Here is an 18,665-nt window from a genome sequence, read left to right as displayed (position 1 = left end):
GTAATGAGTTAATTATTAATAATATTTTTTTCTTTCTGAGTTAATTAGTAATGAAAGAGTTAATTATTAATATTTTTTTCTTTTTAAAAATTCATACAATATTTTACTCACCATGTACATTTATATAAAGGATAAAGAATTACACAATGTAATATTATAAAGAATATAAATAAAGACGTACTTTAGATTTTTCATTATATATCATATGCATTATTTTTTTTATATATTACTTTAATAATCTTCACCAGTAAATTTATCTCTTAAATATAAAAATAATACTATGCTTGCTTGCTGTGTTCACCTGTATCTTTTATTTCATTTCAATTCCAATCAATCTGAACTCTGTAAACTTGTATGATAAAGCTTTTAAAATAATGATCAACAGTTCTCTTAACAATTTTTCTCTATTATTATACATTATAATGGTAAATATCAGCTTATACATATATACATATATTGTATATATGAATATGTATATATTTACACACATTCATACATACATGTGTACAAAATGTTTCATTACAAATGTTCCGTATCTGAATATATTTCCATATTTGACATGTCTATACATTCCTTTGCATTCACTTACTATACAACTTATATATCCAATAAAATAGAAAAAAGAAATTTTTATTTCTCCAAATCTTTATCTAATGTATAAGTCAAAATCAAATTTCAAATTAATGAACTTGTAAATCTCTAATTTTAATATAACAGATATATGATTGGTATTCTAGTACTAAAATTAAATTTATAAAATATGATGTTGATTAATATGATTTCTGAGAAGCTCATCTACAATTTTGCATTATTGATTTCAGGATTAAAAAGATAAAATTTTAATAACTTTTTTTATCTCAATACAGTAAGTATAATTTCATCTCTATTAAGAAAGAATTAAAGTATAATTTGTCTTTATCAATTATTCAACGAACTTTGATTTAAATATGACTATAAAACAAGTTGCAAACGAGAATGCAAGTTGCACTTGTGAATATCATTTAAAAGTTAATATTTATGAATATGTAATATATAATTTTTTTTAAATTGTACTAACATTCTACAATCAAAATGTACAATTATGTACAAACAAAGAAGATGGACTACGAACGTGAAAAATTTCGCTAAACGTAAAATATGTAATTAGTAAAAAGGTAAATGAATAATTATCACTAAACGCTCGTATTGTTATGCAAAGAGTAGGCATTATCTAAATTATAGACTACTATTAAATAATAGAAAATTAGCACAATCGCAAATCTTATTGGACAATGTGTGTGATTACTAGAGTATCCGGATCTTGGTGCCGTTTTCTCTACTTCAAGGGCATGCTAGCGGCCGAGCGCCGCGAAAAGCAGTATCATCTATGTCGGTCTAGTGATGATAGTAAAAAAGGCATCGTCGTGTAGAAAAAAAATTATATATATATATATATATATATATATATATGTATAAATATATATGTTTATTTAATATTATATATAATATAATAAAATAATATAATAAATTATTATATATTTTCTTTTTCTATGAGGTCCCCTCTTTGCTATCATCACTACACCGGCATAGATGATATTGCTTTTCACGACGCTCGATCGCTAGCACTTGGGAGTGGGGAAAACGGCATCGAGATCCTGACTCTGGTGATTACGGTTACAAATATATTATTTTATAAATGATAACAATATGTATGAACTTACATCACGCAAAATTAAAATTTACATGCTTCGCGTTGCTAGAATCTTGTATACATAAATAAACATTTCAATTTATAAGAAATACTTGCGCTTCATGTAGACTGGTAAATCGGTGAGATCGCTTATTGCGATCGTTAAGAAATTTCTATAGCGTTTAATCACTCATTTCAACGCAATTATTTCAATTCACATTATACGACGATTCCTTTTGATCGTACTGAATTTTTTGAGTAATTCATACGCTTATGCTGAGTTTTGTCCCGCTCGTACACTATACCAGTTGTTCCGAACTGGTGGCACTAAGGTCGAGCAAACGCCACGCGGCCTTGGAATTGAGTTCCGTCCGATCGCGACACATTACCCAAACATAATTGACGCGCATCACTTTTTGTGGATCTCCCTCAATCACCTCATTCTTCGAGTTCCTCACGCACATGATTTGTTGAGATTGAAAACTAATGATTAAAACGGGCCCTTGTTCCATCATCTTGCCCATCATCAGATCCACATTGTCAATATCTGCAATTGATCGATATTCCTCTTTTACTGCTCTCGTATAATTACAGTTTATAAAGAATAGTTACGGGTTTGTAAATGCACACCTAGAATTTTACTATCCGAATAATGCCCTAACTTCTTCACTTCCTTATGTGGCTGTGCGATTAAATTATAAGGCCCTTCGTGACACCAATCCTTCAGAATCTCGAGATCGCCTCTGATCATCGCTTCGAGAATATTCGGAATGAAATCAGTTTCACAGTCCTTCAGGAATTGAATTTTACTAAAATTGGGATCCAGTTTACAGATTTCCGTCAGAGTCTCCGATAACTCGGTCTTTTGAAACAATCCGCCCATAATATCCGAAACTTTATCCGTAAGCAATTTGGAAGCACGAAATATGGCATTATCTGATTCATCGTATTTCATCTTCCAATCCATTACCTTATTCACGTATGGATTATTTTCCTTTAAAAGAACATCCAATGAATTTAAAAGACGTGTTTTTTTAAATTAAGATTTATAACTTTGTATGTTGCATAAAATTTTTACAAGATACCATATAATTACCTTAAATTTTTGCCAAGCATTGGAAAACATAAAATCTTTATGTATCTCTACACCAGTTGTTTTTTGATCAGGCATAATTTCTCTAGGTTCTATTGATACTTCTTTCCTTTTTCGTAGTTTTTTTGGTGGAACATAAACTTTGCCTGAATATAAGGAACAATGAAATTTAATTCCATTTTCTATTCTCTATTTATTCAGTCAAATTTATCTACCTAGAATTCCATGTTGGTCAAGTTCATTTCGTACGGCCTCCGCAGTATGCGATATCGTTTGAAATGCACCTGTCTTACCAAGTGCTTGGCTCTTTTCAGAAATTGTTTCTGCCGCACCTTTGGCAGATTTCGTAATCTCTTCGCCTAATTGGCCAGCGCGTTTCCCTAATTCAGTCTTACTTGCCTCCTCGATAACTTCTTGAACCTTTTGAATATAAACTTATAGAATTGTATAACACTATCGAATATAAATCGAATACCTGTAGAACACTATTGCATATAAATCAAATGTGCATATATACCTTTTCTTTAAGCGTATCTAGCTTTTCCTTAATAGCTTCCGAACCTTTGCTAGCTTCAGATTCAACAGCGTGAAATTTTTGTCTCGCTGTACGCAGTGCTTCTGATTGCTCCAATTTTTCAGCCTCCTCTCTAAATTTCTTTAAAGATTCTTTCATTTCCTTGTTCTTTTGCATTTCTTGTTTGATATTTTCGATGAACTGAGACAAGAAGCTTGGTCGCCGTGCCGGACTCGAATACAGTCGAATCTGTGAAAATATTTTTGCTAATTGTCAACGTTATTCACTCTCAAAGCAAGAAACTTACCAACTGCATTTGTACATTGAGCATTTCCACCGATGTCGGTGGAAGCGTACGTAACGACAAACGTTCTCTCGAACCATTTCTCAAATTTCTCGTCGACTGCACCGACCTTGTCGCTCCCCTTAAGCTTGCTCTACAAGATGCAATATTCTGAAACTATTGCACCATCAGTTACAATTTTTAATCATAATGTTTGTACAATTTCAATCTTGATAATCGAATGCTCACAAGTCTTTTGCTTTATTGTCGCTCAAACATTACAAAAAATCGTGCTATAAATTAAATAATAAATACTAAATTAAAAAATATAATGAGCAATTATTCAAGTGTACGTCATTATTAATACAATTTATCAAATAAGCATATAAAGTATATAAAGTCGTTAATACATTTTCCTAAATAAAGTAAATTCTGTGAAACACCGAATAATTTTAATTATCGCATAAAACACTCGCGAACGCACGAATAAAGTTTGCGGACGAGGGCTTTAAAAAAAAACATAACCTTTATGTCAATGGAAAAAACACCGGTTTCTTGTAAACAAGATAATGAATTTACGCGTGCTTGTCAAATAATATAAACACAACGTTTAGCGACAAGATCGCGTTATCGCATGCCACCGGTTTAGTTAGCAATTTAATTTATTTACCATTTTACGAAAGATTTGTCTGTATCGTTTGCGAAAAGTTCTCGTGAATATGCCGATACTTAGACGAATTTGCTAAAGTCACTAGATTAACAAAGTACCGCAATTTTGGCCGGTATTCATAGTCCAATCTTATATTTGAGATCGTCTTAAATTCGAACTTGAAATGCTACGCAGCTGTTTGATTGGTTGAATGAGGTCTTAAGTCAACCTCAGACCAGACTTAAGGCAATCTTAAATATAAGATCGGACTATGAATACCGGCTAAGGTTTGTTCGAACGCGTGATGCGCGTAAACATAATACACGCATGTATGTGCGCCAACAGCTCTTTTAAGAAAATACTCAGGACTGAAACAGTTTCACCAACTGGTCAATTGACGAGTTTTTTGTATCAGTGATTGGTAGAACTGTCTCATATATGAAATAGTTGAATTGAACTTTTTTGAAAAGTTTATTCGTCGTTGTCGCGATATTAACGTCCGGAATAAGTGGAATATATTCGTAAGTTATATACAATTTTATTATTAATAAGTAGTTGATTGCTCTCGAAATACGATACTCGATTATACGATAGGAATCAAAATTATAAATTATTACTTTGTTGCAATCTTTACGAGCAATGATTATTCTTCTATTTCTATTTCGTTTCTATACTAATATATATACTAATATATATGTGTACACACACACACACACACATTTAGAATTCTAATATAATAAATAAATATTCTCTCTGATATCATTTGATCTAAATAATATAATTTGATTCAGAACGCGCAATAAAACGATCGAATAAAAATCGGATAATTAACATAATGGAAATATATATTTTTAAAGTTATATACAAGTGTATTTATATACAAGTATATCTTTAAAGTCACACACACACACACACACACACACACACACACACACACACACACACGTACACGTACACACGGATTAATTATTTATTAAACACACATCTTTAAAGTCACACACACACGTACACGTACACACGGATTAATAATTTATTAAACACACATCTTTAAAGTCACACACATACTCACACACACACACGTACACGTACACACGGACTAATTATTTATTAAACGATTAATATACTTCGTGAAGTTATTTCCATTTTTATTTGCAATTATGATCTTTAATAAAGATTTCTCATCATAATAAAAAAATTTTATATCGTTTATCAAAAGTTTAAATTAGATTTAAAAGTATATTATTGCCTCTTCGATAATAATTGATTATTTCATTGTACCTATTTCGTGAATAGCTATCATTACAGAGATCGCGTAGAGTTTGACAATGCAATAAAATTAATAATAAAATTCCAATAAAATTAAATACAAATTAATTATAATAATTAAATATAAATTTGTTTATAATTAACTTTTTCTACGAGAAAAGTTATTCGTTTATTTTGGAATATCTTAAAGATTCTTTTAATTAAATTTTACAAAATATATAACTATTAAATTTATAGTATTTAATATTTAGAAATAAATAGATAATATTTCATTTTTATATAGATTAAGTATACCATATTATTTATTAAAAGAACTAATATATCTTTTATGGATCTTTTTGTTAAGTTAATTATTTAGATCTACGATTCGATTGTTTTACTGCATTTCAATCCGAATTATATATTTAAATGATCGAAAAATAAAACGATAATAAAATAATAAGCAATATATCTATTTTAAAAATAGTGTATATAAATAATAAATAATAAATAATTTTTATAAATTACTCACCGCATGTCTCTGGCTGTTTCAGGCTCTCTCCCTGCTTTCTGACTGTCCGATACTTTTCCAGATGTCCTTCTCTTTTGTTGTTTCATCCTTTGTTGTTTCCTCGTAGCAGTCACGTATTCACTCGCGAACAAACAATTATATTTCAGTTAATTATATTTCAGTCATATACAAAAACGATCGCAAGACACTTTGCACGGCACTCCCGATCGCAAAATAATCATACGAGATACGAATATTTTTATAATATTATTATTATTTTATTATTATTGTAAGAGAGGAACACAAAAATTACAATAATTCGCTCGATTTTTAAACGAAGCCAAAATCATGCACCACTCGATTCTTACACTAATTAACTATTTCTATTTGTTGATGTATAATATATGCATAATAACGTGAATCATAAGATTAAAATATTAAAGTAATGTAAATTGATGATACAGCAATCGTTTAATTAATATGATATATATGCATGCAGTTTAGGAAAGTTTAAAACATCGGGCGAAATCGAATTTCATTCTACGCAATGTTAAAGAAATAATTATTTTTCGTAAAGTTCGATAATCGGAGAATATTGCGAGAAAATTTGTAATTTTTGCCCCTTCGTTTCAATTTTTATTTGCAATAATATTTGCAATAATGAAAGATCGCGTTTCGATGAATTTATCGTCGCCACAATTGCATTTATTATAAGAGTTAATTATTTGTCATTTGTAATAGTCGAATTATTATATTTCGATCTAATCGCGATCGTACCTTTAGGAAAAGAATTCGATAATACGGAGCGGTCCGTATCGCTACTTTCTCCCGTTGGAATGTCGCCGTGCGAATGAGGGGAGGTCGTCGCGTATGTAAACAATAGCGCGCTACGTCACAAGGCCAAATGACGTCACAAGGTCGAATGACGTGTTAGCTCGCTGCCGAAATATTTAACGCGTACTGTGACGCGTATGTGAGAATTGTATTTATATACAAGTATATTTTTAAAGTCACACACACACACACACACACACACACACACACACACACACACACACACACACACACACACGTACACTGAGAAAAAAAGTTGTTAACTCGACTAAACCGTTTAACTAAATTATTTTTTTTTAATTGAAATATCGAAATATTTAAGTTAAATAAATGTCATGTTAGATTTATAATAGTTAAATATTCCAATTAAAAAGATAATAATTTAGTTAAATGGCTTAGTTAAGTTAACAACTTTTTTTCTCAGTGTACACAGTTTAATTATTTATTAAACCTCACGAGATGTATTAATCGTTTAATAATATAAGTGTATTTATATCCCAGTATATTTTTAAAGTCTCACACACACACACGTACTTTGAGAAAAAAAAGTTTTTGTTAACTCAACTAAACCGTTTAACTAAATTATTATTTTTTAAATTAAAATATTGAAATATTTAAGTTAAATAAATGTCAGATTTATAATAGTTAAATATTCCAGTTAAAAAGATAATAATTTAGTTAAATGGTTTAGTTAAGTTAACAACTTTTTTTCTTTTACAATTAGTCTTTTCTCTGTCTACTATTTGAATGTTTTATTACGCTTTTAGAAAGTAAAGTTCTATAATGTAACTTTTAATTTTGTATTTCATATGAAATTATTATTTTAAACATAATAATTTTCTTTCTTTGCATTTCTATCGTGAATAGATATTTTCAACCTTTACTAAAAAAACTAAAAATATCCCTCAATTTTTTTCTCTCTTCGGACAATTTATTTACATTTATATATAATTCTCTTTATTCCTTTAAAAATGAACATCGAGAACAAGGTACACGAGTATTGTAAATGTCAAAAAATGATCGCGCGAATATTATAGTTGTGAATATATAAAAATAAATGCAATATACTATGAATTTTCTACGTTATATATTGAATCGAAATTGCACAAAAGAGAAAAAGAAGAACAAGCCTATGAATAGACATTTCCATTTTTTATTAAAAAAAAAAATTAAAAATATCTCTCAATTTTTACTCTTCCTTCAGGCAAGTCTACATATATGACTAATATGATTAATTGATTCCATCTTTATATATTTATCATTATGTGCTATTAATTAAAGCCGTAAACAATATTTCAGAAATCAAAGTTGTACGAACGTTGCGCGCAGGAATGGCCATGAGCAGAAACGAATGCGCAGTAGTTCGGCCGCCATGTTGGCGCGTGACTGCTACGTCATACGCGTCATAGCTACGTCATACGCGTCATACGTGACTCGGAGTCATACGCAGTTACACGGATCGTCGTACGTCCGCATTTTTCGCGTCTTTTAACCGTTTTTAAACGAATATCGCGAGTGAACGAGCGTCGAAAGTGTCCAAGGATGATCGCGCGACTTTTATAGTGTGTCGATGGAAACGCGCGACAGCGATTTTTGACGATATTCAGTGATGGCGTCATCGCGAAGATGGAGCGAAGTTGCGTCGCGTTATTCGCGCCCTTGATGATGATTATCGGATGCGAGCGAGTATCGGGAGTGCCGAATAAAGTGTCGCGCGTTCGCGTTGATGATATCGTGTGCATCAAGATCGGAATGGGACGTCCCGTGGCGAGCGAGTGGAGCGGCCTGTGGAACAGCCGGTGAACGGTGAGTAGATTTGATTTATCATATTTGCGTGACAATTCATGCTCATTCGACGCTTATACAGCATCGTGATGTCTCGAATTACGTTCGAACAAATCGGCGCCGCATCATAATTCGATGCGATGCCGTGCAATTCAAATAAAGTCGATTGCGTGAAGATGGTTCGGCTAGAAGCGATTTCAAATTTATTTTGTACGCGCGCGCAGTGCTGCACATCTCGTAGGGCAGCCTATCTCGTAGGGCTGCCAACTGTTAAACGATAAATTTGTTTGATCTAACCTAACCTAACCTAACCTAATCTCTCAGTGTCTTTGGATATCGAATTTAAACACAAGCATATGCTGCCTGGATTTTATCATGCTTTCAAAAATAATATTTAATTATTTCATTAGTGTATTACATTTTATTACGTAGTATATTAATCGCATTAAATGTGCGACGTACAGTTTTACACATTTTAATGAGGAGCATATAATATAATTGGTTAGGTTAGATTAAATTAAAACAAGCTGCTGTGATTCATTTAACGTAATAGGATTAATTTGACGAATGTGCAGCTATTGAAGTTACATGATATTTGTAGACACATTTTTAAAGTAATCATGAGTGTCTTATCTCATCTCGATTATATGAAATTAAAATATAAAATATTTATGTATTCCACATTAACGTTATTCATTACAAGTACTATATTACTACATTACAAGTACTTTTCTTATATCTCAATCATATTCAACCATTTATTTCATCGATGAAGCTTTTCATATATCGCAGACAATATGATACTGTGTGTGGAATTTTACACAGGTAATACGTGGCACAAAAATAATTTGCTCTCAAGTATTGTACGCATTTCTTAAAAATAAATCAAATTAAATTATTTTCAGAATCCAAACATCGCTACATTGCCAGGATTGTATCTTATTATAACTGCGATATTATCACCTTTTGATATGTGTGCGCAGTATTACATACATAAAATATATAAATTTATTTGAAATGTACTGAAATCTTTATCTTATTTATAATATTCATGATATTATAAAAGAAAATTGCAACTCTAATGAAACCGAGCGGTGGAATAATTGGTTGATACTTATGCTGGTCTACAATATTTACCCTTTTTTCACCATTAGACTTTTGGTGCTTTTTTTATTATAGAGATGTTATCTGTAAATATAGTACTCGTAATGTTGTTTCTGTATCACTGTAAGCATACAAAAATGATAGCATTTGCAGGTAATGTTATACTTATGTTATACTTATATATCATACTCTTTATATATCATATACTTATATATCATAAGAAAGAGAAAATAAAATTAAAGTTAAATACTGAATGTGCTCTAAAGTAAATCTCATCTAAATAAATAAATGCATAAATGTGCGCCCCACATTCCTCATGAAAAAAATACAGCAAATATTAATCTTTATGTATTATTATTTTTAGATTTGTTTTTTATTCTTTTAAATTTTCTAGATGCACTTTTCATTTCTTCTCTCTTTCTTTCCAACTGCTAAATATAGATCTATCATTTTTAATAGATCTGTCATTTTTAGTGTACATTATTGCAGTATGTGGAATAAAGAGCAAATCTTTTGGCACATTTAAAATGTACAGGAAAGTCAGTTTTATCTGATGCGTTTTTTTCAATAGAAATATCTGAAAAAATTCATACGTCTTTTTTAATCTTAATCTTTCTAAATAAAAATTAGAATAGTAAATTTGCAAAATAATTTGCTTTAATATATTTTTATTGCAAACATATGAAGCAAAGTGCTGAAGGTGCATCACTATGAAAACATCGATAGAATAAAAAATAGATCGCATACAAACAAATTAAAATATTTACATTATATATTTGATATTTCTGCAAATATTTCCATTATTTTGAGATTGATTTGTTTCATGATATATTGCAATAATTAAAGTATGATTTCTGATATAATCTGCCATGAGACTGCAGAGAAAGGAAAAAATTCTTTATTTTGTTCAATATTTTTAATAATATAATAATTAAATTAAAGTTCTATGAAAATATGCTTGAAATACTAAATAAAAAAGATTGTTTCTTATGTACAACCTTATACAGTTTAAGTAAACAAAAAATTATTGTTAATAATATACATATATAAATTGATAATTAAATAAACCAATTAATTAATTAATCGACACAATCCACGTTTTTTTTTAGCTTTATGTTTAATCCATTTCCATTTCCAGTTACTATAAATGAACTGATTCTAGTCTTACGTGCTAAATTACCGGTCATACAAGTTATCGTTTTGTTTTCCAAAATCCAGGTTTCAAAACTTTCAAATGTATCTGCAGAAAACAATGATATTAATTATATAAGATTCTAATATTTAGAACTGAAACATCAAAAACAAAATTGAAAATAGACATCGTATCACATGATTTTTGTATGTGTGTGATTTAACCATTATAATCCAATAATAGCATAAATATTAACCTTTTCCAATAAGATCTGATTCAATGCTTCTGTCATCCACTTGTAACACTCGTCCAACCACATTCCAATGGCGATAATTTTATTTGCATTGATCTGGTCTGACTTTGTAGTAATTCCATAAGTTTTTGCTTTCTTTCAAGATTTACAAGCAGTTTTTGCTGTTGAATTAATTCTTTTCCTCTAAACACAGGAGTGTTTAGACCAGGAAATTGTATCGGAATTTTTCCTATGCCAATAATTTGCTCCTTATTTAGGAGCTCTCTCTTTTCATTACTCGTCTTGCTCTATCTCTGCGTCTTCCTGCATTACTGATACTTGTCACACCCTTTCATAATTCATCTTGAGGTCCTATAGAACAAAAGCACAGTGAAATACAAACTATTTTCTACTGTAAATATAAACTATTATCAAAATGCTATATCCATAAAAGTTCTACTTACTATTCGCAAAGAACATAGAGTTTCTCACATTATTTAATAAAGTGACTACTTTTAATAAATGTGAATGACTGACAAGCAATAAATTAAACAATATTAAACAATAATATATATCTGAAAAAAATTTCATAATTTTATTAGAATTAAATTGATAAATTAATTTTAAATATATATTATATGTTAATTACATATAATGATTTAGAGACAATGATATATTTCATTTGCGTTACCATTGTTTACAGATTGAACATTTTTATCAAATTATTTACAACTCTACAAATATGTAGCATACGACAAGCCATTTCTAAAATCTATAAAACAAACAACAAAATTGTTCATAGTTTTCACTCTGTTTTGTCATAGTCTGCTTTTAGGCGATCTCTGAAAGCAATGCATCCTATAAACAAAAATATATAAATATGAATTACGTAGTCAAATCTACGAATGTTTTCAATGGTTAACATAATTTCGGATTGTATTCCATGCCTCGTACACGAAATGTCGATAACATAAGTAACGCAAAACGTTTGTATATATTAAATAAATTTGTAATATAAATAAGTTTTGTGATCTCTCTCTCTCTCTCTATCTATCTATCTATCTATCTATCAAGTATAATTATTAAAATATATTACCCGATATTATATTATATTATATATTAATCACACATTATCTATCACCACCATCGCCATTATTATATGTAATTTAATATATACTACCGTTTAATTAAAGAAATATTTGCCTCAATTAATTTCAATCAGAAAGAAGAATAAGAAACATCATAGATCACTTGGGTAATTCCTAAAGGCAATGCGCCCTCTGAAATAAAAACGTGGACATGAACTACGAAGCTAAACATAAATGTTTTCAGTAGGTAACATTATTTCGGATTTTTCCGTCGGTAACATAAGTATCGATAATGCAAAACGCTAAATTTTTAATACAAATCTAAAGTTTTGGGTGGTCTTTCTCTCCCTGTATTAATAATATAATTAATTATTAATATATTCCTTGATACAATATATTAATCACACATCGTCCATCATCACCATCGCCACCGCCATTTTCACGTGATCTTTATCACAACGGTTCATCATTGAAAATAAATTATAACATAAAACATATTCTAGTTTATTTTTAAATATTATTTTAAATATTAAATAATATAAGTATTAAAATTAAAATAAAAAATTGGCTCAAATAATAATTATTAAAAATTAACTAAACAATTGATAACTAAGAGCCAATAAAAAGCGCGATAACTGGAGCACAAGAAAAATCCTTTCTCTTTTAATTATTATTATATTTCAAATTATTAGTATATTTCAAATTACTCGTCGCAATACATACAATAAATACGAACGTTTCGGATTATCTTTTAATCTACCTTCAACGTGACATTAATATTATTACACATTCGAAAATATTAGACAATGACATATGAAAAATTATATAAATCAGATGCAGATTTGTAATATCTGCATGCCGATTATGAAACGATTTATATAATTTCATATTTATTCATATTTATATAATTTTATATGTTATTATCTAATATTTTTTAATGAGTAATATAATGATACGCCGTTAAATTTCTTTTCTAGATGCGATCGCGATCAACACCGAAAATTATTTATTATAACTATATGATTAATTAACTTTTATAAATAACACATAATTAATATCTATATACAAATCGCGACAAAAATTCTCTATCGCATTTAATCGTAATTTATTCATTTAATCAACTAAGAATTATAGTAACAGAAATCTAAAATAATAAATTATTATTTCGATATGAAATCGATTTTTACGAGCAGAAATTATTTCTTTAGTATTTATAGATATTTATACAGTCAAATACAATATATCTGCGATGCTTTATTTTTCAATCATTGAAATATTTTGAATTGTGAGAACGCACAATAAAATAATTGAATCATGAATCTAAACATAATGAAAGACTCCATACATCAATCTTTTAATAAATAATCCTATAATTAAAAAATCTATGTAATCTAAACTACTGTTATATACTTAAATATATTCCATATATACATATATGTATATATTAAAATACGTAAAATATTTCGATGACGAACAAACAATAACCGACCTTGGTGCCGTAATAGCGCGCTAATGTTTATATGCTATAGTCTTGAAAAATGTTTCGATAAAAAAATAATAATAACACGGTCTTTCGGACTAACTTTTTCGGTTCTATTATTATTCGCGCGTCGACACTCAAAGAGTAAAGTAGTGGTATACAAGACGCTCCGTTAAATCCTTTTCTAGACGCGATCGCGATCAATATCGAAAAATTATTTGCTGTATTTATTATATTATATTATAATATAAATATAATATAATATAATATAATACAATATATTTCGATATGACGAACGAACAATAACACGGCGTTTGGCCTTGACGTAAACAATAGCGCGCTAGTCATACGGTCTTAGTATCATTCACAAAGCGACACTCAAGCAATAAAGATAGTGCGAAATATGTCGTATATTCTTATATGTTTATATGCCATAGTCTTGAAAAATGTTTCAGTACAAAAATAATAATAACACGGTCTTTTGGATTAATTTGTTCGGTTCTATTATCATTCGCGCGATGACACTCAAAGAGTAAAGTAGTAGTATAAGACGCTCCGTTAAATTCTTTTCTAGACGCGATCGCGATCAATATCGAAAAATTATTTGCTGTATTAAAATATGTAAAATATAATATAATATAATATAATATAATATAATATAATATAATATGATATAATATAATAAAAATACGTATTGTTTACTCCAAGATATTATTATCTGTTTGTCATCGAAATATTCTACGTACGTTAACATATTTATATTACCTTATATTGTAATATAAAATATAATATATTTCGATATGACGAACGAACAATAACACGGCATTCGATCTTGACGTAAACAATAGCGTGCTAGTCGTACAACGTATGGCCTTCGTATCATTCATAAAGCGACACTCGAGTAAAAGATCGTAGTGCGAAATACGTCGTATATTCTTAAATTAATTATTAATTAAACGATTATTGTATCGTGACTTTCAATTATATTAAACTTTCGACTATAATCGTATTAATATACATGTATTGCATATATATATATATATATATATATATATATATATATATCAATAATGAAAACAACAAATTCATTACGCATAATAATTAGTTTTACAAAATGAATTACTTTGAGTTTTATAAAGAAGATTTATAATTATATATCTATTAATTATATATTATATTATATATAAAATTATATATAATATAACCCTCCCACGGGGTACACCTTGTCGCGGTGGGAGGGCTTAGTACTTAGATGGTGCCTTGAAGTTTATTTTAAATTTTTTAATTTAGAATAAATCTCAAGGAGCCTGAAGAGGAAGCTAAGTACCCTTTCGCGTCGTCGGTGCCGTCAACGTGTCGCGGATGGCGGCGTCTCGTTACCGCGTTTTCGCATTTAGCTTTTTCGCGTCATCGCGTCATCGCGTTTTCGCGTTGGACTTTCTCGCAATCCCAATTTCATTTATATGTCATCGAGTTGTCATCTTCCGACGTCAATTAACTGGGATGTTCATTGAGTCGTTGCTGCAACGATCTTTGTCTCACGCCTGGTGCAACGCGGCATTTAGGTGATGCCGGCGCGCATGCGGATGCCAGTACTGTGTATGTGGGCGCGCGATTTTGAGCTTTTGCTCAAAAGTCCGGCTGATTGAGGTCACGTTCTGCTTCTGGCTCCAGTTCGGTACGGATCGGTTAGGATTCGATCGATTGCTTGGAATCGTCGTTAATGGATCCCTTCTCTTGTTCCGTCTGAGATAGGATATTAGGCGCGGACAAGAATCGAGTGAACTCCATTCGCGTTGGTTCCATCAATCGATAGTTTTCTTCCGTTTCGGACTTAACTCTTGTTCGGAGGTAAGATGCGTTGAATTCCCGACCTGTTGACTCGAAGATGACTCTTGTAAAAGTGAAACGGGATTTTCGCTCGTATCGAAACCGGGAGTGCCGTTTAAAGTATATATATATTAAATATATACATCGCGCGACAAAACAGAAAATTTTTAATCGTATCGAATAGTGCGGGAGTGCCGTTCAGTATCGCGCGTAAAAGTGCGAAAATAGCGATATAAAAATATCGCACGTGAGTGCGGGAATGCCGCTAAAAGTATCGCGCGATTAAGACTGAGAGGAGGAGGAGGCCTAGGAGAGGCATCGAGCTTCGGCAGAGCAACCGTCTGGTAAATAGTTTATTTATTTGCAATTATATATATATATATATATATATATATATATAAATTAAATATTGAATATATTTATTATAATTTAAATTAAGCAATTAATCGTAATTTGATTTTTTTATTCATATGATTTAAATACGAATTTTAAAGAAAAAGATTTTTATATAAAATTTATAATCTTGTAAAGGTTTTATAAAGTTATTCAAGAATTATTAGTAATATTTTATTTTATTAATCTGCTATTATTATATGCGTCGGATATAAAATTCAATGCATACAATAATTTTTAAAATATTAATTATTTTGAACATTATTACAATTTAGATCTTCTATTTGTATGTTATAGAACAACCCAGATGATCTGAGAGGAGGAGCAGGCCTAGGAGAGGCATCCTGCACCAGCGGAACAACCTGATGGTGAATATTATTATTTATATTAATTGTATATAAATGAATTAATTAATTTATTAATTTGATTCATGTGAATGATTTAAACAAGAAAAAATTGGGAAAATTTTTGTAATATTTTTTTCTATATAATTCTGTCTAAAGGTTCTACTTGAAAAAATTAATTAATTATAAAATTATTTTATATTTATATATCTATTTATAATTGCGCACATCGGACATAAAATTCAATGAATCCAATAATAAATTTGTTAAAATATTAATTATTTTAAACATTGATGTAATTTGCATTTTATATTTGTATGTTACAGACAACGTAGCTTCAATATCAATTCCGCTGTTGCGCATCAGTGCCGGTAAGTGACAACGTTTTATTTTGAAGCAAAGGATTTATAAATGCATGAAGAAATCCATTGCTTCTAACTCTCCGTTGGCGGGACAATACGCGAGTAAAAATTAAAATGAAAAAGTAAAGGAAAAATATTTTTAATAAAGATAGATGATATTTTTGTTGCAATTGTATGATGGACATACATGAAATATTCTAAAATTCTATTATATATCGGTCTCTATAAAAAACAATTTTATAAAAATATAGGTTTTTAATCGATAAATATTTAATCTATAAAATAGAGATATTTCTAACCAATCTACCAACCGAGAGTTAAAATGCATGCTTTTTATCTTTTATGCATGATAATTTATAACTTGCAATTTTTGACGAATGAATAACGTGCATTAAAGAAACGGTCATAATATCGCATGATCGTTTTTGAAACAAATTAGTCGTCAGAATGAATGGCCAGAAGTGGAGATAACTGGCCTGAAAAATACATGGTCAATATTGGCCAAAAGATGTGTTGCGCGATTAAGGCTCTTTAAATTTTATCGCGAATTTCCGATTAGGGCTCCCCAAATTGCACCTTATCGCGAATTTTTGCTGGTGTAAGCCAGCAAGTAAGGCGGCTAGGGCTGTTACGACTGCTAGGACTGTTAGGGATGTTAGGGCTGTTAGGTTTGTTAGGGCTATTAGGAAATATAAAAATTAAAATTTATTTTCAGAGAAAAAAAACATAAATATTATTAAAAAAAGAAAAATATATATATATATTTCTTTTCGTCGTCGGTGCCGTCAACGTGTCGCGGACGGCGGCGTCTCGTTACCGCGTTTTCGCGTTTAGCTTTTTCGCGTCATCGCGTTATCGCGTTTTCGCGTTGAACTTTCTCGCAATCCCACTTTCACAAGTGAAACGAGATTTTCGCTCGTATCGAAATCGGGAGTGCCGTTTAAAGTATATATATATTAAATATATACATCGCGCGACAAAACAGAAAATTTTTAATCGTATCGAATAGTGCGGGAGTGCCGTTCAGTATCGCGCGTAAAGTGCGAAAATAGCGATATAAAAATATCGCTCGTGAGTGCGGAGTGCCGTTAAGTATCGCGCGTCTAACTGAGAGGAGGAGGAGGCCTAGGAGAGGCATCAGGCTCCGGCAGAGCAACCTTCTGGTAAGCAATTTATTTATTTGTAATTATATATTAAATATTAAATATATTTATTATAATTTAAATCAAACAATTAATCGCAACAATTAATTTGATTTGTTTATTTATATGATTTAAATAAGAGAGAAAAAGATTTTTAAATAAAAGCTATAATCTCTTGTAAAGATATAAGCTTTTATAAATTATTAAAGAATTATTAATAATGTTTTTCTTTAATTTATAGAATTATTTTATGAATCTACTTATTATTATATGGATTGAATATAAGATACACAATACATACAATAATAATTCTTTGAAATATAATTATTTTGGACGTTATTATAATTTGGATTTTCTATGTGTATGTTATAGATGTAACCAACCCAGATGATCTGAGAGGAGGAGCAGGCCTAGGAAAGGCATCTTGCACCAGCGGAACAACCTGATGGTGTGTATTATTATTTATATTAATTTTATATAAATTAATTAATTAATTAATTTGATTTATATAAATGATTTAAACATGAAAAAATTGGACAAATTTTTATAATAATTCTTTCTATAAAGTTTCTACTTAAAAAAAATTTAATTACTTATAAAATTATTTCATATTATACATCTATTTATAATTGCGTACATCGGATATAAAATCAATGAGTCCAATAATAATTTCTTAAATATTAATTATTTTGAAATTGATATAATTTGCATTTTATATTTGTATGTTACAGACAACATAGCTTCAATATCAATTCCGCTGTTGCGCATCAGTGCCGGTAAGTGACAACTTTTTATTTTGAAGCAAAGGATTGCATGAAGAAATCCGTTGCTTCTAACTCTTGAATTGGCGGATAATACGTGTAAAAATTAAAGTTAAAAGAAAAAATTTTGTAAAATAACAAGACATACATGAAATATTTATTCCATTATATATATATGGACCACACAGACTTTTACAAAACGATTTTTAAAAAT

At 29.7% G+C, this 18,665-nt stretch overlaps 1 protein-coding gene and 1 long non-coding RNA gene across 5 annotated transcripts; both read right to left on the bottom strand.

The window, feature by feature from the left end:
• Positions 1–1,527: 1,527 nt before the first annotated feature.
• Positions 1,528–6,150, bottom strand: LOC105250750 (mitochondrial import inner membrane translocase subunit TIM44). Of its 3 annotated transcripts, none has more exons than XM_025414637.1 (7): positions 5,986–6,150; positions 3,584–3,736; positions 3,280–3,525; positions 2,978–3,182; positions 2,766–2,908; positions 2,300–2,663; positions 1,528–2,216 (listed from the first exon to the last, which is right to left on the bottom strand). In XM_025414637.1, the coding sequence occupies exons 2-7, from the start codon at positions 3,605–3,607 to the stop codon at positions 1,969–1,971; spliced, it is 1,230 nt and encodes a 409-aa protein (XP_025270422.1). In that variant the 5' UTR covers positions 3,608–3,736; positions 5,986–6,150; the 3' UTR covers positions 1,528–1,968. The 3 variants fall into 3 exon arrangements, with proteins under 3 accessions (XP_025270422.1, XP_011255310.1, XP_011255311.1); XM_011257008.3 differs by lacking the exon at positions 5,986–6,150 and adding an exon at positions 4,230–4,380; XM_011257009.3 differs by lacking the exon at positions 5,986–6,150 and adding an exon at positions 4,230–4,302 and having other exon boundaries at positions 3,584–3,730.
• Positions 6,151–10,781: 4,631 nt separating this feature from the next.
• LOC112639743 lies at positions 10,782–12,168 on the bottom strand. Of its 2 annotated transcripts, XR_003123650.1 has the most exons (5): positions 12,148–12,168; positions 11,743–11,909; positions 11,516–11,626; positions 11,076–11,423; positions 10,782–10,927 (listed from the first exon to the last, which is right to left on the bottom strand). It is a non-coding gene; the product is annotated as an uncharacterized LOC112639743 (long non-coding RNA). The 2 variants fall into 2 exon arrangements; XR_003123649.1 differs by lacking the exon at positions 12,148–12,168 and having other exon boundaries at positions 11,743–12,087.
• Positions 12,169–18,665: the final 6,497 nt, after the last annotated feature.

This window comes from Camponotus floridanus, unplaced genomic scaffold, assembly GCF_003227725.1.
Source record: "Camponotus floridanus strain SB8 unplaced genomic scaffold, Cflo_v7.5 scaffold86, whole genome shotgun sequence".
In the NCBI taxonomy this organism is placed as follows: domain Eukaryota; kingdom Metazoa; phylum Arthropoda; class Insecta; order Hymenoptera; family Formicidae; genus Camponotus; species Camponotus floridanus.
Note: the sequence above shows the minus strand (reverse complement) of the source record. Positions and strands in the feature narration are given on the sequence as shown.